The following is a 23,057-nucleotide window of genomic DNA, read 5'->3' as shown; positions in this document are numbered from 1 at the left end:
GATGTGATGGTACATACTAGCAGTGGGGATTTGCGAAAGCTCTTTGCCAACGTTAGGTAATGGTTTTTACCCCTAGTATGCAGTAATTCACAGTCGGAGAGGAATGGGTTCTTCAGAAAGACTTCCTGGGATGGATTTGGAGAACCTTCACTCCTCCCTGAATATTGGATTTGGTGAACTAGATAACCTAACGTCTTCTAATTGTATAGTGGATTCTATGGCTACAGCAGTTTTTAGCAAGCTAGATCTTCTGTTTGTTCAGAGCATGCTGGCTACAGGGTCTCTTGCATCTAGAGTTGCAATTGATTTTTATAAGAGTTCCTTCACTTGGAAGTTGGAAATAGTTGTATAAACCCACACTTGAGTTCTGCCATTAAGACAAAAATGTGGCAAACCAAAGGTCTAGTGAATCATCTGGAAGTTCAGCTTGCAAACGTACTAGGTTTATTAAGAATGAAGATTCTTCAGATGCTTTAGAATGTTAATGTCCTGGAACATGAGATGTTCTTTAAAATGTTTAGACAATTCAGAAATGTCATGCACCATAAAAAGGCTTCAGAATGCCAAGCTGTCTATAGAGTGTCTGTATTTGCATTTTGATGTAGTTATACAGTTTTAGTTTCCAGGAGTAACTCCTCTTAAAACGTTTTGCAAGCTTACTTTTAGGCAGAGCTTAAGTTCTGAGCCAAGGCTTTGTACTGGAACCAATTTTCTATGCCAAATCAAAGCCTTGGAATTTTGAGTGCCTCCCAGAAGCACTCATATGCAGAACAGGAATTATTATTTACAGTGCATACACTAGCACTACTCCATCTAGGATTGTGGATGGTGCTTTCAGACAGACTGAAGCCCCTGTTTCTCTCCCAAGAACTGACGTCTGCTTTTAGGAACAGAATTGAAAAGTCAGAGGATTAGGGTCAAATAAAATGTGATGCCTTCTCCATGCAGTGATCGCACCTTCCATAAAAAAATGTTCTGTCTCCCTGCACTGGCCCATATACCTGCAGTGTCTACTTGCAGCCAGCCAGCATCTGGGATATATACTGCTGGCAGGCAAATATGCTGGCATGCAACAGATATGTATTTTAGTTGCATGCCAGCAGTATATAGCCTAGATGGGCCAATGCATGAGCTAAATGTTTTCAGTGTTACGGTAACAATGTGGAGCATTACTACCAGTAAGGGCTGTTCAGCAGCACTGCATGCAAGATATTATTTGTCTGAACCGGCCCTTAGTAATATTTGAAAGAGTATTTAGCCTATGGATCCTGGCTGTTCTTTTCATTGTGAATCTTTCTACACAGTGTCTAAGGCTGCTTGAATTCTACTGATAATATTGTAATTAGGATAACATGACTGTGACTTAGAACTACAGAATCGTGAAAGCATATTTCTTTGTTATATTCATTAATACAATCAAGACTGTAACTTGTTCGTTCTTCCTTCCTTCCTTCCTTTTTCTCCCCCCCCCTTTAGAGAAATACATTTGCTATGCTGAGCAGACACGTGCTGTGTTAGCGAAGTTGGCAAACCACGGCAAGAAGATGTTCCTCATTACAAACAGCCCTAGCAGCTTTGTGTAGGTGGCTTGATGTGTACAAATCCCACTGTCAAGTCGTCAGTTTTTTTAAAAAAGCAGGCTACTTACATTTGTGCTACTAAAAGCTGATCTGCTTTTTATAGGGACAGAGGAATGAAGTTCATTGTCGGGAAAGACTGGAGGGATCTCTTTGACGTAGTCATTGTCCAGGCTGACAAGCCAAACTTTTTCAATGACAAGAGAAGGTGAGTGCCTTTCCCTAAAGTATTTATTATTTATTATTATTACATTTTGCAGTGGTTGAAGAGACAAAGGAGACAAAGGAGACAGAGGCTAAGAGGTAAGTGGGTTGCAGGAAGCCCAGGGCGCTGCCCTTTATCCTTCTGACTGGCTGTGAGCTCACCAGGAGCTTCTGAGAGCTCCAACTGAATTGGAGGGGTGTGGCCTGAGTACTCCCAGCAGCTGACTGGGCGGGAAGCTTCAGTCTGTTTCCCGCCTCCCAGCTGAGCAGAGCAGAGCAGAGCAAGCTGCTCCAGCTGGTCCAGGGACTACAGAAGCAGGCAAGCTCCCAGAGAGCGAGCGAACAGAGCGAGCGAACAGGGGGAGCAAACAGGAGTTGGCCAGGGGAGTTGCAGTGGTTGAAGAGACAAAGGAGACAGAGGCTAAGAGGTAAGTGGGTTGCAGGAAGCCCAGGGCGCTGCCCTTTATCCTTCTGACTGGCTGTGAGCTCACCAGGAGCTTCTGAGAGCTCCAACTGAATTGGAGGGGTGTGGCCTGAGTACTCCCAGCAGCTGACTGGGCGGGAAGCTTCAGTCTGTTTCCCGCCTCCCAGCTGAGCAGAGCAGAGCAGAGCAGAGGAAGCTGCTCCAGCTGGTCCAGGGACTACAGAAGCAGGCAAGCTCCCAGAGAGCGAGCGAACAGGGGGAGCAAACAGGAGTTGGCCAGGGGAGTTCGGCAGGGGAGGTCAAGGGGGAGGCCCCTAACATTTTTTTTTATTTTATTTTTACTTTTTTTTACTAACTTTTTTTCATTTATTTGTCTTGTAACACACACTTCCACACCAGTGGGACTCTGCTTTTAACCTCTACTGAGTAGAGGAGCAGGCACAGGCTAGTCTAGAACAATCACAAAGCTAGACACAAAAAGGGAAAAGAGGCTATGGAAGGACAAGACTCTCCAGTGGTGGTGACCTGCAAGGTGTGTGCAATGTTTGTTTTCTTGCCTGAGAACAACATGGCCTACACCTGCAACAAGTGCAAGTTGATCACGCTGCTGGAGGAAAAAGTAAGTGGACTGGAGCGGCGACTGTCAACCCTCCGGGGAATAAGAGAACACGAAGAGTTCTTGGACAGAATGGGGGAACTACAGCAGCAAAGGGCAGACCAGAAGCTTGAAGAGCAACAGCAAGATGAGGCAGTGGGAAATGCTGAGGTGAAGAAAAATGGAGTAGAGGATACTCCTTGGAAAACGGTGACAGTTAGGAGAAGAAGAACTAGACGCCACTCTGCACCAGTGGAAGCGGTGGAGCTGTGGAACCGATTCCAGGTACTTGCAGATGAGACTGGAGGACAGCCTGCAGAGGAAGAATCACAGGGGAACCTGCATGAGAGTGAGCAAGAGGCTAAAGGTCAGTCAAACAGAGGCGATGAAACCCAGGCCTACAAGAAGAAGAAGAGAAGAGTGGTAGTAGTGGGAGACTCCTTGCTGCGTGGGATCGAGACCCAAGTATGTCGCGAAGACCCGTGGACTCGCCAGGTATGTTGTCTCCCGGGAGGACAGATTAGAGACGTGACTGAAAGGTTGCCTGCACTCATAAAGCCCACTGACAGGTATCCCTTTCTTCTCATCCATGTGGGAACAAATGATACCGCCAAGCGGAGCTACGAAGAGATCACGTCAGACTTTGAAGCTTTGGGAAGGAAACTCAAGAACTTTGGGGCCCAGATAGTTTTCTCATCCATCCTTCCAGTAGTTAGAAGAGGGATAGAAAGGGAACGAAAAATACTCCAGGTGAATGACTGGCTACGAAGGTGGTGCCGACGAGAGAGATTTGGATTCTGGGACCACGGGCTATACTTCCTGGAAGATGGGCTGTTGGCTAGGGATGGGTTGCACCTCACAAAGGCTGGGAAGAATGTGTTTGGCCACAGCATGAAGAACTTCATCAGGAGGGCTTTAAACTGAATCCTACGGGGAAGGGAGATGTAATGTTGGGGGTAACAATGGACGTAGGCGCATGCACTGCAATGGAGAGAACAGCGCTGATAGCGCCCAATAATAGTCTTCAGACACATGTAGGAAGAAAGCCAGACTATGAAGCACATGGTCTTCGATGTCTATATACTAATGCCCAGAGTATGGGAAACAAACAGAACGAACTTGAACTCTTAATACAGGAGGGAAATTATGACTTGATAGGTATAACTGAGACTTGGTGGGATGACTCTCATGACTGGAATACAGCAGTTGAAGGATATAACTTGTTCAAAAAGAACAGGAGGAACAGAAAGGGAGGCGGGGTTGCACTGTATGTGAAAAATACATATCTCTGCACAGAAATACAGGAGGAGGAGCTTGGTAGCCCCATCGAGAGCATCTGGGTTGAAATAAATGGAGCAAAGAATAAAAGGAACCTGGTGGTCGGAGTCTACTACCGGCCACCCAATCAAGGAGAAGCCAAGGATGAAACTTTTGAAAAGCAAATAGCCAATGTTTTAAGGAAGCATGATGTAGTAGTAATGGGGGACTTCAATTTCCCCGATATTTGTTGGGAGACAAATTCTGCAAAACATGGCCCCTCCAGGAAATTCCTGACTTGTGTGGCGGATAACTTCCTCCTACAGAAAGTAGAGGAAGGAACTAGAGGATCGGCTATCCTTGACTTGATCCTAACCAACAGAGATGACTTAGTGGATAAAGTAGCAGTTACAGGAACTCTGGGGGAAAGCGACCATGTTGTACTTGAGTTCTTGGTTCTAAGGGAAGCAAAAGCCGAGTGTACTCAAACGCGTACCCTGGATTTTAGGAAAGCTGATTTTAATAAACTCAGAACAATGATCAGTAAGGTCCCATGGCAAGCAATGCTAGCGAGAAAAGGAGTCCAAGATGGGTGGGAACTTTTAAAAAAGGAAATTCTCAAGGCACAATCACAAACAATTCCAACAAGAAGAAAAGGTGGAAGACAACAGAAGAAGCCAATGTGGCTTCACAAAAAGCTTAGGGATGACCTGAAAACAAAAAAGGACACATATAGGAAGTGGAAAGAAGGCCAAGTAACAAAGGAAGAGTACAGGCAGGTAGCACAGAATTGCAGGGATGGCGTCAGGAAGGCTAAAGCGGAGAACGAGGTGAGGTTAGCGAGGGATGCTAAAAACAACAAAAAGGCTTTCTTCAGCTACGTGCATAGTAAAAGGCAGAGGAAAGAAATGGTTGTTCAGCTATTAAATAAGGATGGCAAAATGATAACAGAGGACAAAGAAAAGGCAGAGGTGCTCAATTCCTACTTTGGCTCAGTCTTCTCCCAAAAGAGGGTCTATGACCCCCCTGGCAAAGGCGAAGTACAGGCTGAAGGGGCAGGATTGCAGCTTGAGATCGACAGGCATATGGTCAAGGAACACCTCATTACTTTGAATGAGTTCAAATCTCCAGGGCCAGATGAACTGCATCCTAGAGTCATAAAGGAACTGGCAGAAGAGCTCTCAGAACCGCTGTCTATTCTCTTTGAGAAATCATGGAGGACCGGGGAAGTGCCAGATGACTGGAGGAGGGCTAACGTTGTCCCTATCTTCAAAAAGGGTAAAAAGGAGGAACCTGGGAACTACAGACCAGTCAGTCTGACATCAATCCCTGGGAAAATTCTGGAGCAGATCATAAAGCAATCCATCTGGAAGCACCTTGACAACAATGCAGTGATTACTCGAAGCCAACATGGATTTGTCAAAAACAAGTCCTGCCAGACAAATCTGATCTCATTTTTTGGTCAAGTCACCTCCCTTGTAGACCGTGGGAATGCTGTAGACATCATATACCTCGACTTCAGCAAAGCTTTCGACAAAGTGCCCCATGATATCCTGATGAGCAAACTAGCTCGAAGTGGGCTAGATGAAACAACGATCCAGTGGATCCACAGTTGGCTACAGAATCGGACTCAAAGAGTGCTTATCAATGGGACCTTCTCAAGCTGGGGAGAGGTAACGAGTGGGGTACCGCAGGGCTCAGTCCTGGGCCCAGTGCTCTTCAATATTTTTATTAATGACTTGGAGGAGGAGGTGCAGGGAATGCTGATCAAATTTGCAGATGACACAAAATTGGGCGGGATAGCTAATACTTTGGAAGACAGAAACAAAATTCAAAGTGATCTGGATAGACTGGAGTGCTGGGCAGAAAACAACAGAATGGCATTTAATAGGGACAAATGCCAAGTTCTGCACCTAGGAAAAAGAAACCAAATGCACAGTTACAAGATGGGGGATACGTGGCTCAACCACACTACGAGCGAGAAGGATCTTGGAATTGTCGTCGATCACAAGCTGAATATGAGCCAACAATGTGATGTGGCTGCAAAAAAGGCAAATGCTATTTTGGGCTGCATTCATAGAAGCATCGCTTCCAAATCCCGGGAAGTACTAGTTCCCCTCTACTCAGCACTGGTTAGGCCTCATCTGGAGTACTGTGTCCAGTTCTGGGCACCACACTTTAAGAAGGATGCAGACAAGCTGGAGAGGGTTCAAAGGAGGGCAACAAAGATGATCAGGGGACTGGAAACAAAGCCCTATGAAGAGAGACTGAAAGAACTGGGCATGTTTAGCCTTGAGAAGAGAAGACTGAGGGGAGATATGATAGCGCTCTTCAAGTACTTGAAAGGTTGTCACAGAGAAGAAGGCCAGGATCTCTTCTTGATCATCCCAGAGTGCAGGACACGGAATAATGGGCTCAAGTTACAGGAAGCCAGATTCCGACTGAACATCAGGAAAAACTTCCTGAGTGTCAGAGCAATACGGCAATGGAACCAATTACCTGGGGAGGTGGTGGGCTCTCCCACACTGGAGGCCTTCAAGACGAGGCTGGACAGCCATTTGTCAGGGATGCTCTGACTTGGATTCCTGCATTGAGCAGGGGGTTGGACTCGATGGCCTTGTAGGCCCCTTCCAACCCTACTATTCTATGATTCTATGATTTATATCCCATCTTTTTTCCTCTTGCAAAGAACCCAAGGCAGCTTACACAGACGTCTTCTCCATTTTATCTTCACAATAACCCTGTGAGGTAGGTTAGGCTGAGAGTCAGTGACTCACCCAAAGTTACCCAGTGAGCTTCATGACAAAGTAGGGACTAGAACCCAGGTCTCCCAAGTCCCAGTCTAACACTCTAATCGCTACACTACACTGGCTCTCTAAGCACTACCCATACACTCGTTGGTATGGGTTAATCAACTGCAGTATAGGTGTCTCAAATTGCCCAAGCGATGGGCATGTAGAGCACTTGGTCAGGAGTACTTGGGAGCTTGTGAATGCAGGTATGGTTTAGAGCCTGTCTTGTCGGCCTCTCCAGCATGGTAGACTAGAGACAAAACTAGGCAAAGGCATGGGGAGAGGAGGAAGAGGCGTCACTCTTCATACTGCTTAGGAGAAGCGAACTTCAAAAACAGCCAAATTAAACATTAGATCAGATCTGCTTTAATCCTTTTGCAGCATTAATTTAGAAAGTGAACAAAAACACCAACCTTTCCTCTAAAAGTGTACCCTCTCTCACTTTGGGTGGTGGAAGCAATATTTTTTAAAGGGGAAACCACCAATTAATTTTTCTGTTGTAATCTGTGCTACCGCCTTCCACTATTTTATGGTTTTTATAACTTTTTTTTTTTTTACAAAGACAATCCCAACCCTTTCCCACTTCATTTCCATTTTCATTTCTGCCCCTCCCTTCCCATTCCCTCCTTGATTCAGTCTCAATTCTCTTTCCAGTGGCAGGTGGGAAGTAAAATGTATGATTGTAATAGGCCAGATGTTGATGCAGAAGGCAAGGAAAAAGCATTGAGTAATTAATATATGAAAAGCTTAAGAATCTTTCATAAAGCTTAAGTAACAAATCTGATAGTGTCTGATTTAAGGACTGACCAATTATCAGATTAGGCTTCTATATCAGTCTAGAACTGTCAAACAATGTGGTTTAAAGAAGTGTGAACTGAGGCACACTTGCCAAAAGGATTGATCACCTGTTGTTAAAAAATGATGAATTGGTAAAACTGGAAGGTACCTCCCAAGATCATCCACATGTAAGCTTTTGTAGTCCTGCAGGGTTTAGAGAATCAATACAATCCCTGATGGTCCTATCCAGATTCCGTTTAACTAGATCTTTAATCAAAATTCTCTAGGCTGCATGTTTCGTTGCTTTTAGGAAGCTTTATTTAATGCTCATGCCAAAATTACACTTCTGAAGCTTAAGCTTCTTATGAAAAATCTATGTAGACCTGTAGTTTTTTTAGAGCTGTTTTGTGGGGAACTGTGTGCAAGGGTGTTTCATTGTGTCCTCATCTCATAAATATTCTGGTGGCACCTGCGTCCCCTTGGTGGTAGTATTGGTGCTCTTGGATGATTGATCTTTGCCCTGTTTTTTCCCCCTTTTTTAGACCTTTCCGCAAAGTGAATGAAAGAGGGGTTTTACTTTGGGACAAAATTCATGAATTGCGGAAAGGACATATCTACAAACAGGTATCTTTTGTTTCTTAAAATATTTAAAATATTTCTATCCCATATTTCTTCCTCAAGCAAGACCTACAAGCAGCTAATAATCATGGTAAAACAACAATTCAAACAGGAAACCAAAACAACCTTAACACAGCAGCATTCAGAACTGTGTGTCCATCTAGTATTTGTGTATGTATTTTATATTGAATCCTTTTGTTTCTCCATATTGTTACAAAAAGTATAGGTATGACTGTGTTGGTGTGACAGATACTGATTTTCCTGTAAAACGATTAGCTTAAAGATGAGTCCAGTACATCAAGGACTAGTGTTTGAGATCTGAACCTGGGATATTTAGGTTCAAAGCCCCTGAGCCATGTACATTTTGGGTAACTTTGGGTAAAACACTCTACCTCAGTTCCTTGTCTGTAAAATTAGACTTTCCTCACTGGTCCTAAACTAGATGTGCACCTCTGTGTCTGAAGGACTTGTCTCCTCATTCTTCTGAAATGTAAAATGACCAGTAGGCAACCAAGAAAATTATGGAGGAGGTAGAGGCACGTACTTTGCATACAGAAGGTCCCTGATTCAATCCCTGCATCTCCAGGTAGTGCTGGGAAAGCCTGAAACCCTGGAAAGTTGCTACTAGAAGACAATGTAGTAGTCATTGATCTGTAGTAGTCATTGGCCTACATTGGCCTGACTCAGTAGAAGGCAGCTTCCTATGTTCCACCTTGAGCTCTGGTAGGATTCGTTGTACATCAAAAGAAAATAGCTGCAGGATCAGAGATTCAAAATTGAGTGAGTGTGATTCAAAATTGTTGTAACCAAAGTTTTTAAAACCTGGTCAGCTTTTTGTGTGTAAATTCTTGAAGGGTACATGATTTTGTGGTAAAGCATATGGTCTTTATGTAGAAGTCACAGGTTCAGTCTCTGACACTACCAGTTAGAGGGCTAGAAGAGACTAGATACCTTGGAGAGCTGCTATTACAAATAGGCAGTACTGAGTTATCTGGATCTGTGGTCTAACTTGATATAAAGCATTTCCTTAGATTTTATATTACTATGAATAGGGCAGTATTGTATACACTAGACTGGTTCTCATGAACACTACACACAACTCAAACCAGCACAGAATCCCGGTCCTATTGGTCTAGCTTCTCTCCTCTCTCCCCTCCACCAAATAATGTTGGATTGAAAATATATTAATTTAATTAATGATGATGATAACGATGATAACATTTATGTCTCGCCTTTTTTCCTCTTAAAAGGAACCCAAGGTGGCTTACCTCCTCTCCATTTTATCCTCACAACAACCCTGGGAGGTTGGTTAGACTGAGAGTCAGTGACTGACCCAGAGTCACCCAGTGAGCTTCATGGCTGAGTGGGGACTAGAACTTGGATCTCCTGACTCCCAGTCCAAGACTCTAACCACTACACAGTTCCCATGATAACATTTGATCCTAAAAAGAGAGAAGTGAAGCTATCTTTGGTATAGACAACAACAAAGGGCATACAAACGTTGGATCCTGTTATGGAGATGGTACATGAGACTAAGGGACAACTTATATTAGTGAGAAAATTGTAACCTGCTTTCCATGCAAAAAGCAAAGCTTTACTTCTCCCCAATCACCAAATTTTGTATATGTCTCATAACAACTTCCTCCCCCACCCCCTTGTTTTGTAGGGTAACTTGTATGAGTTTCTGAAACTGACTGGCTGGAGGGGTTCTAAAGTATTGTATTTTGGTGATCATATTTACAGTGATCTAGCAGTAAGTAGCTTGTTCCCTGCTTGTTTCATAAATGATGGTAATGACTACAGGAGTGGACTATACATTGTGAAATTAGTTTGCTAAAGGAAATAAATTTATAAAAATTGAGAAAATTGCCATGTTTCTGCCATAAAAAGTGGGGAAATCATCGATGGGATTACTTTTCTGTTAACCGTAAGCCTCTTATTCCACCTGCCATGTAGTTTTGAGTTCAGTGCTTGTTACGAACAAGGTTGTAGGACACATGAGTCTCTGGTAAGTATAAAAGGCTATATATGTGGGTGGCCTAAAATAGGAATAATTGCAGTTCAAATGGCGTTTATTGCCTAATTGTATAAATATTTAAATGGAAAATAGTAATCCTCCTGAGTAATTTGGTGTGCAGTGTAATTTAGTTGTGAACTGTTTTCTCTCTGGCCAGGCCATCTTGGGGCATACGTTATGTGTGTGTATTCTTCCTCTTTTGTACAATTCTGTGACACTTAAATGCTACAAGACAGCATGCTTCCATATCTATGCATATAAGCTGGGCAAAAGATTACCTCAATGTAGCTGGATAGTGAGGCTGAGGAGGAGGTAACGTACAGGCAAAGAAAATGGTCATCATCAGTTTATTAATATTTATGTATTCAGTTTGTTCAGTAGCACTTAGATTAAGGCTCAGGGATATTGCCAGCTTTCAGAATGTCTCCAAATTTTAGGCAAGTGATAATGTGCAGCATGACTAGTCCCTACACCTGCCCTTTCAACACTCTGTTGGCATTTTTATATGTGTGGAATTTTATAAATTCCTCATCAATGTATTCAAGTGGTCAAGGTGATATACATCAGCCTTCCGCAACTTGGTGGCCTCCAGATGTGTTGGCCTACAGCTGCCAGCATCCCTAGCCAGGGATGCTGGGAGTTGTAGTCCAACACATCTGGAGGGCACCAGGTTTGGGAAGGCAGGTGTACAAAGGGTTAGCTTGGTGGTGAAGACCATATACAGCATGCATATTGACACATAGGTGGAGGTGCATTTTTGGTGCAAAGACTCCTGCTATGATTTGTGCTGACACTGGATTTAATAGAGGCACTCTATGATGACTAACTTCAAAGGTTACATTGGCACCTGCCCACCTCCACAGTCATGGAAGCTGTAATAAAAAACAACAACCCAGCAACAGCTTTGCTTAATGGCTGTCATGTAGATGGTGTAACATTTGAAATAGACTCTACTCTCTGGAAGAGGTTGATTCCATAAAGAATCTCTCTGCCAGCCCCAGCAACTGCCAGGGGTGTGCTCAATGACTGGTGGAAACCATAACATGAATCTCTGGTCCGTGTAGTGTGCTGCACTATGCTTCATCAAGCCAGACTTTTAGTGTACATTAAACTCATGGAGAAAACCCTTGCATCACATCAAAGTAACAATGGGCCACCCTAATCTTGAGGATTTCCTTCTAATCTGGATGCCATTGCACAAATGCTAGTAAGGACATTGCTAGCAAGCCCTCAGTTTTATCCCTGTTTAATTACTGAAGCCTGAATATACAGTGGAGGTGAGGAATAGATTTAAGGAAGTATAGGCCGGGTTTCGAAGAGGCAGAGGAATCAAATCATCAGCATTCGCTGGATCATGGAGAAAGCAAGAGAATTCCAGAAAAACGTCTATTTCTGCTTCATTGACTATGCTAAAGCCTTTGATTGTGTGGATCACAACAAACTGTGGCAAATTCTGAAAGAGATGGGAGTACCAGACCACCTTACCTGTCTCCTGAGAAACCTGTACAAGGTTCAAGAAGCAACAGTAAGAACCGGACATGGAACAACCGATTGGTTCAAAATTGGGAAAGGAGTACAATAAGGCTGTATATTGTCGCCCTGCTTATTTAAGTTATATGCAGAGTACATCATGAGAAACACCGGGTTGGATGAATCACAGGTCGGAATTAAGATTGCTGGGAGAATTATCAACAACCTCCGATACGCAGACGATACCACCCTAATGGCAGAAAGCAAAGAGGATCTAAAGAGCCTCTTGTTGAGGGTGAAAGTGGAGAGTGCAAAAGCTGGTTTGAAACTCAACATTAAAAAAACTAAGATCATGGCATTTGGCCCCATCACTTCCTGGCATATAGAAAGGGAAGAAATGGAAGCAGTGACAGATTTTATTTTCTTGGGCTCCAAGATCAGCGCAGACGGTGAATGTAGCCATGAAATTAAAAGACGCTTGCTCCTTGGGAGGAAAGCTATGGCAAACCTAGACAGCATAGTCAGAAGCAGAGACATCACCTTGCTGACAAAGGTTTGTATAATCAAAGCTATGGTTTTCCCAGTAGTAATATATGGCTGTGAGAGCTGGACTATAAGGAAGGTTGAGCACCGAAGAATTGATGGTTTCGAACTGTGGTGCTGGAGAAGACTCTTACGAGTCCCCTGGACTGCAAGGAGGTCAAATCAGTCAATCCTAAAGGAAATCAACCCTGAGTGCTCATTGGAAGGACAGATACTGAAGCTGAAGCTCAAATATTTTGGCCACCTAATGTGAAGAGAAAAGTCACTGGAAAAGACCCTGATGCTGGGAAAGATTGAAGGCAAAAGGAGAAGGGGATGGCAGAGGATGAGATGGCTATATAGCATCACTGATGCAGTGAATATGAACTTGAGCACACTCTGGGAGAGAGCGGAGGACAGGAAGGCGTGGCGTGCTATGGTCTATGGGGTCACGAAGAGTTGGACACGACTTAACGACTGAACAACAACAAAATATGTGTATTGCATCAGGGCTGATCCAAAGTTTATTGTATACAGAGAGAGTGGTGGAAGAATTAAGTATATTTCAGAGTAACTTTAAGATAAATAGGTTACCCTAATTTTTGTTTTCCTAGAGATGGTGTTATAAAAGGAACTTATAAAAAGGAAATTGATAAAAACAATACAGTTCTAGTTTCACTGTATTGCACACCCACCACATAGTGACTGTAAAAGAGCCTTGTGGCACCTTGAATGGGGCAGGGAAATACAAATATTTTAAATTAAACTTGCAAGTGGTTGGAAAAAGGCGATTCCTGTTATCTGTATTCACCTGGGGACTCTCCAACAGCTGTTGACTTTGTAAACCCTTATTCATTTCAGCCCAAATCTCTACTCTTACTGCAATTCTGTAATATGAAAATAAATTAATAAATTATACCGGGTTGGATACACAAACTCCTTATGATCTTGGGAGGGCCTTTCCTACTCATGGGTGGACCATTTTACACTTTGTACTAGAGCCATGAATCAGGAAGTGGAAGAATATCCTAATATTTTCTTCTACTTATGAACCAAAGCAGCTGAACCATTCTCAAACCTAGCTATTATAGCACTGTGTGGACACATCTGCTGGCACTTACACCAGACTTTATGGAACAGCACTAGTAAATATTTCTCTTCATAGTTCTTCTGGATGCAGTCCAAGGTAATTAAAAAAAAAATATGGTGCTGAACTCTGCAGTCAAGATAAATAGAATTCTGATGACATACTTTGCCAATGCCTCATTAAAGTTGCTGAACAACATACAGCACAATCTTCTGCATGTTTACTCACTGGGATTTACTGCCAGGTAAATGTGCATAAGATTGCAGTCAGTCTTTGGCCTCAAACTCCTTGTTAGATTGAGAAAAAAAATTTCCAGTCCCGATTAAGCAATTTACTACAGGTCCTGTTAATATTTTACCATTTCTAATGTTACAGTCCTTTCCCTAATTGTATACTTCTTTATTCTTCTGATACAAAAATATCCTTCCTTATTAGCGATCTTTTTTTAAAATCTCATGGCTCTTGGGTCTGATTGCCTGGCTTCAGAATAGATTTTTTTTTTTTTAGCTTGTTCTTTTAATTATTTGCATGACGGCATAGCTGAGCCACTTAACTTTAATAGCTGCTTATGTATAAGTAGGGATATCTTACTAATGGCCTTTAGGGTGAAAGAACAGAAAGTATGCTTTAAATTGTCTTGACGCTAATACTTTCATGTTTTGCAATCCTGGTTGGGAAAAATAGGATTTGACCTTAAAGCATGGCTGGCGAACAGGTGCCATTATTCCAGAGTTACGAACAGAGATTAAGATCATGAACACAGAGCAGTATATTCAGACCATGACCTGGCTGCAAACCCTCACTGGATTACTGGAACACATGCAGGTTTGTTCTTTCCGTCTTTTCAATCCTCCCCTTTTCAAATTCCTCCAGGTCTTCTATTAATGTTGTTTCAAATGTAATTTTTAAAACAGGCAGAATACAAACCATCAGAACGGATGCCTATAAACTACTGTTATAATAGAAATTAGATTCAAACCTATTTCTTTCCCTGCCCCCCCCCCCCCGCCCTTTCTGGCCACATGGACCTCTTCATAAAACAGTCTTGCACTGAAGCAAACCAGTAATAGTGCAGTTGAAATTAAGCTATGAAATTATAGTGGTAGTATTAGAAGAAGGAAATAATTTTAAACGAAGTTTCTTCATACTCCATTCACTCTGCGCTGTTGAGTAAAAAAACCAACCTCTCTACTTCTGTTCACTCCACATTTCTCCATCTGTCATATTTCTGATGGTGTGCAAACAGTATGTTTAGCAGTGACCTGGTGGCTTGTTTAAGCTGTGGCGCGAGCTGGCTCATGCTGCGTGCCATTTGCCTAATTACCCACTTGGGTGCGGTTTGTCATGTCATCTGAACCTCGATGCGTGGCTTGTTGGAGGGGGAAACAACCCTCAAGTAAATCATGGGCTGTTGGGTTATTTGAGGTTTGTTTCCCCCACAAACAAGCCATGCCACCTGGGTTTGAATGATACGACAAGCCATGCCCAGGCAGGTAATTAGGCAAATGGTGCCTGGCACTTTTAAACAAACCACTGTGGCTTGTTTAAGCTGCAGTGATCATGCAAACTGGACAATAGTCACACAAAGATATACTCATGTCCTTTTCCTGTTAAGGGGTTTCCATTAGGAACTTGCGAAGTTACATGTCCTCTTTGCTATCCTTTCAGGTTCACAGGGATCCTGACTCTCAGCTGATTTTACGTGAGTGGAAAAAGGAAAGAAAGGAAATGAGGTAAACATAACAATTGGGCAGTCGTTTCAAGATTTAAAAAAACAATCCCAGATACATTTCCCCCACTACCTCTATTAAACAGTAACAAATAACTGCCGCAGGGAGTTCAACTCCATTGGATTCTGAATCTGTTACATTATTTTTTTAATTGCTTAGGGTTTCCTTTTGTGTTCTGTCTTGCAAAATTGGATCAGGGACTTCATTTTTATCAGATTATGAAATGGAGGGATGGAATCTATTGCAAATAGTAATATTTTAACTGTCGGATGTGTTACAAACATAATTGCCCATGGTCTTGTTTACTTGCCCTTCTTCTACACCTGAAGTATGCATTTCGTCTTTCAAGCCTGCACAAAGAAGCTTCCCCAGTATCTCTTCCCAATCCTTGTCCCTTTGTTAGGCAGCGATGGAATAGAGCAATGGAAGCACCATGCTTTCCCTCACTCTTAGGAAATAGCTAAAGGGAGAATAAACTCCCCTTATGCCTAAGATTACCAGGCCTATTTTTTAAAAATCCTGGGGAAAATGCATCTGGTGCATGTTACATTTCTTGTAGACTCTGGTGCAAAGACTGTGATCTCCCCCCACCCCCATTTTCTAGATCCTTTTCATTTCATTTTTTAAATTTCCACTGGATGCTTCCCTTTAACTTTTCCTTTCAGAAAGTAGCTAACCACTAGTAGTAAAAGGTGACGCAAAACCCTGTTTTAATCAGTGCCACGGATGCACACTCTGGGAGAGAGCAGAGGACAGGAAAGCCTGGCGTGCTATGGTCCACGGGGTCATGAAGAGTCGGACACGACGTAACGACTGAACAACAGTCATCTTCTCAGAACTTCACGATTTTTAAACATATTGGAAATAATTATTTCTCTGAGAGCATAGCTCTTGAAACTTTTGAACTTTTAAAGAAATCTGGCAGTACTTAAACTGGCACTGTTTGAACCTCACCATGGACTGATACTGTCAACAGTATACTGTCAACAGATATGAAGCTGGGAGTAGGGAGGGTGAAGGGAAGAAACAAGCATATTAATATAGATCAGATATTCTGTGCACTAGATTCCTGAGTTCTTACTATGAATTGAAGGACTTCAACTTTTCCATCCCTGTTGTGTATAGTTTGGCCCCTAGAACAACGCTCAGCCTTGTGTAGTTTGTCCCTGAGCTTTATTGTCTTTTACAGATGCACCCATGGAGGCTGCAGGGAGGAGGAGGATCTTGTCATTGGGAGGCTTTAACACTTGGAGGGAAGATACAGAGGGGAGAGAGTTAAAAAGGCTTCTTCCCATGGTTCTTCTGCTTTGGACTGTAGCCTCCAGAGCTGCAATTTGAAACAAACATACCGCCACCCAAGTCAAAATATAAGCGATTGAGCACTGTATGTAGTTTAGCTCTAGGTCATGCTGTGCTTGCTGCATATCCAACATGATTTGTCATTGCAGATGGTCATATAACTTGAGATGAAACTGAAGCAAACCAAAAGGCTCTATTTTTTCCCCTGGGGCTGTCTGTCCTTCAGTTGACAACAGAGGGTGGTGTCCTTTTCAGCATATAAATGAATTCACTTTAAATTAACTAGGAAATTATCTCTGGTTAACTGATGAAGGGTAAACGAGCCTTGCAAAGTACTTAATGGGCTGACAGTTCTAATAATGCCTCTTTTCCACCCCCAGAGAAATGACCAGGAACTTCTTCAACTCTCAGTTTGGAAGCTTATTCAGGACTGACCAGAACCCAACTTATTTCTTAAGGCGTTTGTCTCGCTTTGCTGATATTTACATGGCATCGTTGAGTTGTCTGTTGAACTATGACCATGATTACACATTTTATCCAAGGAGGACTCCTTTGCAGCATGAACTGCCAACATGGTCAGACCAGCTGTGCACTGGTACATTCAGAATACCATTTCTGCAAGAGATGATTCAGATCAAATAAGTTCTCGTTTCCCCATGCCCCACCTTTTATAATGTCAAGCCTTCACCATCCTCCCCCACCTCCCAGTGGCTCAGTAGAGTAAAGTATATTTATTGTAACATGAATGTATCTTTAAAAGCAACTATCTCTTCACTAATAGCTGTGACAAGTCTTATTGTACATAGCTGTAGAGCAAATATGTCCATATTAGCTGGTCTCTTGTCTCTAGTGAGAACTGATGGGACTTGTGATTGCACTGAGAGAAAATGGATCCCTCCTGTCAGCTGAATATTTGCTGGAAGGGAAGATTATTTGCACACAAATCAATACTTTAAATATCTCTAGACATATGGCTTACAAAGTCTGTTACATTTATCTTGTGTACTCTAACCAGGAGAGAATTGCTTTGTACTTTTGGTGTGTCTTAAATCATGATTCATTTAGCTCAAAGTGCAACTCGTTTTCTGCTAGGTGGGGGAGGAGATGTAAAACTTACAAAAGCCATGGGCGGGGGGGAATTATCATATTTGCTCTTGCTCCTGTGGGGTGGGAAGCAAATTTGGGAGGAAAATGTAATTGTATGCAGTATTTACCAAAACAAAATTTTACTTACTATAAGAATGCTGAATGCATTTTCCCAGATGTCAGGGAAGACTTGCATGCAGATATGCATCAGAATGGGTCGCATTGACCTTGGCTGGTTGTGTCTTGATGCAGATGAGATGTACATGTCCATCGGAAACGATTAGTTGCTGTGCAGCTAATTGAGCACAAGCTGGACTGGGGTCAAAATTTGTAACTTGGCATATTGTGTTTTGTACGTATATGAAATAACACTCATTTTTAGATTGTATTCAAACAACAATTGCAAGTATAACCGGTGTTGGAAAGGGAGTTGCAATCTGCCATAACCGGGAGGTACATTGGCGTAATTATTTGCCAATTGGCAAAAAAGTAAAAGAAATTCACATGTTGGTATATAAAAAGGAAGGTTATGTTGTCTGGGCTTAGAAATAGTGGGTTGGATCCAGGATTTGCCTTCTGTGAATGGAAGGGCTCTGCTGGTAGAAGGTGTCTCTGCCTGTTTTTCAAGGATCTCTCCTTCCCCCTGCCCCACACCACAGCTCACCCAATTGAGCTGGGTCTTCCAGTTCTAGTATTTTCAGGGGGATGGAGGGGCTACTATGTGGAGGGTTTGGGGAAGTCTGCTTCTGGTAACCCAGTTGCATGCGCCTAAATCTGGATCCAACCCATTATGTAGACAACAAAAATACAGCAACAGAAGAAATATATCAGTCTAATTAAGGACTAGCAGTACTTATGGATGTTTAGAAAAACCTTACAGCACTGGGCACTTTACTAGTATATCATAAACATAGTAAATCAGGGGCTGTAATGCACCATGGAATTATGTCTGGGCTACAGAAAGTGTAGTTGTTTAATACTCAGTCTGCAATCCTATACCCACTTACTTGGAAGTAAGCCCTTTTGAACTCCATAGGACTTGCTTCTGATTAGACACGTATATGATTGCAGTGTAAATGTTTTTAAAGTGCCTTCATACTAAATGCTTATCAGGAAGGGCAAAGTCATACATTTAAAACAAACTTTAGGAAGTATTTCATTTTGGAAGAGAAAATGTTAACATCTAAAAGAAGTTTTTCTTCAAACTGGCATACCAGGTTTCAATCCCACTCTTATTTCAGATCTCCCCCCCACCCCCCATGCAGTCTGTACCCTCCTGATGTGTATAGGTAGAGTCTAGCCTATGTATTTTTACTCTGAAATCAGACCCACTGTATTCAGCGGGGCTTATTACCCAGTAAGGTTGTTTGGGATGCAGTCCGAGATTCATTAATGTCTTTTCTTGATGGTACCTATTATATTTACTTGTTATATGCAAAAGGTTGCACGTTCCCTTCCCTATAAGTTAAGAACATAAGAGCCATGCTGCATCAGGCCAAGGGTCCATCTAAGCCAGCATTCTGTTTGTGCAGTGGCCAACCAGCTGTTGACTGGGAACCCACAAACAGGACATGAGTGCAACAGCAGCTTCCTGCCCATGTTCCCCAGCAACTGGTGTACATAGGCATATTGCCTCTGAGACTGGAGGTCACTTATAGCCATCAGGACCAGTAGCTGCTTATAGCCTTTTCCTCCAGAAATTTGTCCAACCCCCTTTTAAAGCCATCCAAATTGGTGGCCATCACTACCTCTTGTGGTAGTCAATTCCATAGTTTAATTATGCGCTGTGTGAAGATGTCCTTCCTTTTATCTGTCCTGAATCTCCCACCAATCAGCTTCATGGGATGACCCTGGGTTTTAGTATTTTGAGAAGAGGGATTCTCTTAACTATGCATAATTTTGTACACCTCTATCATGTCTCCCCTTACCCTCTTTTTTCCATGCTAAACAATCCCAGCTGTTGTAATCTTCCCTTGCCCATTTCTGCACTATGTTGAACATATTGCATTCCTGTCCCTTCATCACAAGTTATTTGGTCTGTGTGTACAAGAGCTTTTATTAAGTTTGGTAAATATTAAAAATTCCACAATGTTTCTATGCTTAAAGTGAAACTTCCTACAGCAATGGCTTTGATCCAAAGATGCCTCTCCACCATCAGAAAGCCTTTTCCACTCTGTTTCCAACCTAGCAGAGTTGTATGAATACAAGACTTCGCACAAACTTTTTCTTAAGACTGTTTTAATGGCTGAGTAGAGTTTATATGCTACAGCCTGCATCTTCCTTATCCACCTTATTTCTGATTCTGTAGCACTGTATCTTGTGAACACTGCCCTGTTTTCTCCTAGTTCTTTTGCAAGCATTCTCTGAATAGCAGTAATATATTTTCTCCTTCTGTTTATGGTGAGCATAAGATAAGACATAAGAAGAGGCCTGCTTAATCAGCCCAAAGACCTGTGCAGGACTGCTTTCCACAGTGGCCAACTAGATGGCTATGGGAAGCCTACAAGCTGGACAGGACTGCAGTGACACCCTCCCACTTGTGTTCCCCAGCAACTGGTATATAAAGGCATATTGCTTCTGAACCTGGAGGTAGCATAGCCATCATGACTTGTAGCCATTGATGGCCTTAGCCTCAGCAAATTTGTCTAATCACCTTAAAACAGCCTTCTGCAACCTACTGTCCTCCACATGCTTTGGATTACAGTTCCCAGCCTTCTTTACCATTAGACATGCTGGCTGGGGCTGATGTCAGTTGATGTCCAAACCATTTAGAGGTCACCAGGTTGGGTGAAGGCTGCCTTCTAAGAACAGCTTGCATCCAGGCCATTGTGTGGTTAGGACATAACAGTGGTGGATGGTGGCAATTTGTGGGTTAGTTAGTTAACCCACAAATTGCAGGGGCATACACAATTCTTGTTCTTGGGTTAACTTGGGGTTGTTTAACCCATAAACAACCCCAAGTTCCTGGGTTCGAATGTCTCGGGAGCTACCCTTGAATGTGGCGTTTGAAGGTTGTTACTGGAAACAGGAAGCAGCTCAGGTGTGGTGTGCATTCCAACAATTCATGGGTTAATTAACCCACAAATTGTTGCTGGACCACCATCTCATCTGAACAGGGTCTATCGGTATGTAGGGCTACATTTTAAAATGTCTTAAAAGCAAAGCATTCATGGATTTTACTTCTGTAAACCTCCCAGAGAGCTTCAGCTATGGAGCAGTATAGAAATGTAATAAATAAGAACTTTTAGGCAAAAACAGTTCAACTCCACAGCTATGTAAGTTGTTGTTGTTGAGTTGGGGGTTGTATGGAAGAGTTGCTTGGTAGATTGCACTTCCAATTAATAACTTTTCCTCCATTATTAGTTAAGTTTAAAACTGGGTGTAGGGAGATCAGTAAGCCAATTTAAATGGAGTGGTATCACTATGCATATTTTAATGGAGGAATAACTGAAATCCTGTAATTCTGAAACTGTAATTTGGAATGCCAGTTCCCTCTAAGAAGGAAGGGCTGCTGCAGTAATGCATTTAAAATGAATGTGTTGAAGTTTTTAAGAGGCTTACATTAAAGGACCATAAGATTTTCAACATGGGCATCCCAATCCAGTCAACGTGATGACCTAGAAGTACAACATTCCTGAAAACATTTTCTAAAAACTTCTTCTATGTTGTTTGCTGAAGGTATTCAAAATATAGCAAGAATTATTCTCATTTTACTTTTAGGAAATAATTTGGTCCCCCAAATCCTGGGCAGGTAAATATTGTTGCGGTGTGTTACAAGTCCATAAGCATTTCTTTGTATGTGAGAGCTTGCAGTTGCACTGATGTTATATTTCTGAAAATTTGCATCATTTTTAAGAACAACCTGCTGGCATGACTTCATGTTGCCCAAGATTTCAGTTCTTTGAAACAAGACTTCTAAGTAGGGCTGAGGTGAAGTTTCTCCTGGTTCTGTTTTTACTTTGAAGGCTGTGATTTCAGGGGGGCCATGAAATCCTTAATCCAGCCAGTGATTCTTCTCCCTCCACCCTGCTGCTCCCCCCTCCCCCCATTTCAGTCACCCTTGAATGATGCCAGCCATTCCAGGATCATGTCCTGAATGTGATTTTGCAATACTAGCTAACCTGTTCGATGAAACTCTGTAGTGATATCATAAGGGGCAAATGAAGCCCATTTAGTAGAGGGCAGTGCTTCCTCTGCTGGCTACGTGGGTGATCCTAGACAATCATTCTAATACCAGGGGTTTTTTTGCAGTCCTTTCATAGCGACCTCCCCGCAGCACCAAAAAGAGCTCTCCTTTTGACACTAAAGTTTTTCATGGAATGTGCCCCCCCTTTGACTCAGCCCTTCTTCTGAATTCTCTGAAATGATGGCCATATTGCCTAATGGTTATCTTGTATGCTTGAAGGACTTTTGCTCATCTTTCAGTATTGCTGGGCTGTTAAGTATTGTATGCCTGTACATATTATACTTGACAAGGGCCAGATCTACACCTCGTGTCATATTGATAACAATCCCATCGTGACAATGCTATATGCGCATTTATACCTTGTGGTGCGCACAATGACATCTGTTGCAGCATTTTGGATAATATGCAATAAAAAGCAGGAAATAACACTGGAAAAGCAGTCTAGGGAATGTGTTTGTAACAGTTATCAATGCACTTCAATAAAAAGCACAAGTGTAGATCTAGCTGTGCAATGCATGACTTCCACTGACTATTTTAATGTTCTTTGCTGGAGAGAATTAAGACCCTGTCAAGTCATTGGCCAAGCTGTGTCTAAAACAATTACCTCTGTTTTATTGCCTATTTTTAAAAACGAAACGCTCAAAAACGGAAAAACCAGAGGACAGGGCTGATGGTTAATGAAGATTAAGCAGGAGTTGATATTACTTGAAATGCACCTAGCACTCCTTATAGCCCTTTTAAAGACTGTGTTTGTTCAAGATGTTAACTTATATATATTCTGAAAATACATAATATAAAATATTCAAAGGGTTTACCAGAACTCTTCAATTAGCCTACACTATCCAGTGAACCTAGTTAAATGTGGTGTATTTCTGCTCAACACACTGACCATTTTGAGAACTGCTTTGTAGAAAGGCTCTTGTGTTGCAGAATAAAAACTTGAGTACTTTGTATAAAGTGCATTATCTGGTGCTCAGTGCTGCGATGCATTTTCTGCATACCGTATTGTGAAATGTTTTGCATGAGAAGTGACTGGGGAACATGTTTGCATAAACAGCTGCATACTAATATTTAAGAAAACTTTAAGGCTATTACTTGCTATTCTTGGTGTAACTGCTGATATTTTTTTTAATGTAGTCAATTTTGAAACATAACACCTGTAATTTCCTTGATATTGTGCCATGTGGACGTCTGTCAGTATACTTTATCTGAACACCAAAAATCAGGCAAATGGTTCATTTCTCAACAAGCTGGAGGCCCAAAGAAAGAATCTGATCCTTGGGATGGAACTTCCTATCAAGCAGTTTTTCTTGTATCTGAAAATATGACCTTTTATTGTTAACTTACATACCAATAAATGTCTTGTCCTATTCGTTAATGTTTTTGATTAGTATGGAAGTCATATCTGGGGAAAAT

General features: G+C 42.2%; 1 protein-coding gene across 1 annotated transcript in view; it reads left to right on the top strand.

Moving 5' to 3' along the window:
* NT5DC3 (5'-nucleotidase domain containing 3) overlaps positions 1-23,017 on the top strand; it is a 58,598-nt gene extending 35,581 nt beyond the window's left edge. Inside the window, exons 8-14 of the mRNA XM_084809622.1 lie at positions 1,477-1,579; positions 1,684-1,785; positions 8,169-8,250; positions 9,911-9,997; positions 14,025-14,165; positions 15,009-15,073; positions 16,750-23,017. Coding sequence (XP_084665748.1) covers positions 1,477-1,579; positions 1,684-1,785; positions 8,169-8,250; positions 9,911-9,997; positions 14,025-14,165; positions 15,009-15,073; positions 16,750-17,011 — 842 coding nt within the window. The 3' untranslated portion in view covers positions 17,012-23,017. The remainder of the gene's footprint in view (positions 1-1,476; positions 1,580-1,683; positions 1,786-8,168; positions 8,251-9,910; positions 9,998-14,024; positions 14,166-15,008; positions 15,074-16,749) is intronic.
* Positions 23,018-23,057: the final 40 nt, after the last annotated feature.

This window comes from Heloderma suspectum, chromosome 7, assembly GCF_057233095.1.
Source record: "Heloderma suspectum isolate Gila_16-S chromosome 7, 16-S_ref, whole genome shotgun sequence".
Classification (NCBI taxonomy): Eukaryota; Metazoa; Chordata; class Lepidosauria; order Squamata; family Helodermatidae; genus Heloderma; species Heloderma suspectum.
The sequence above is the reverse complement of the archived record's forward strand: the minus strand, read 5'-3'. Positions and strand labels throughout refer to the sequence as shown.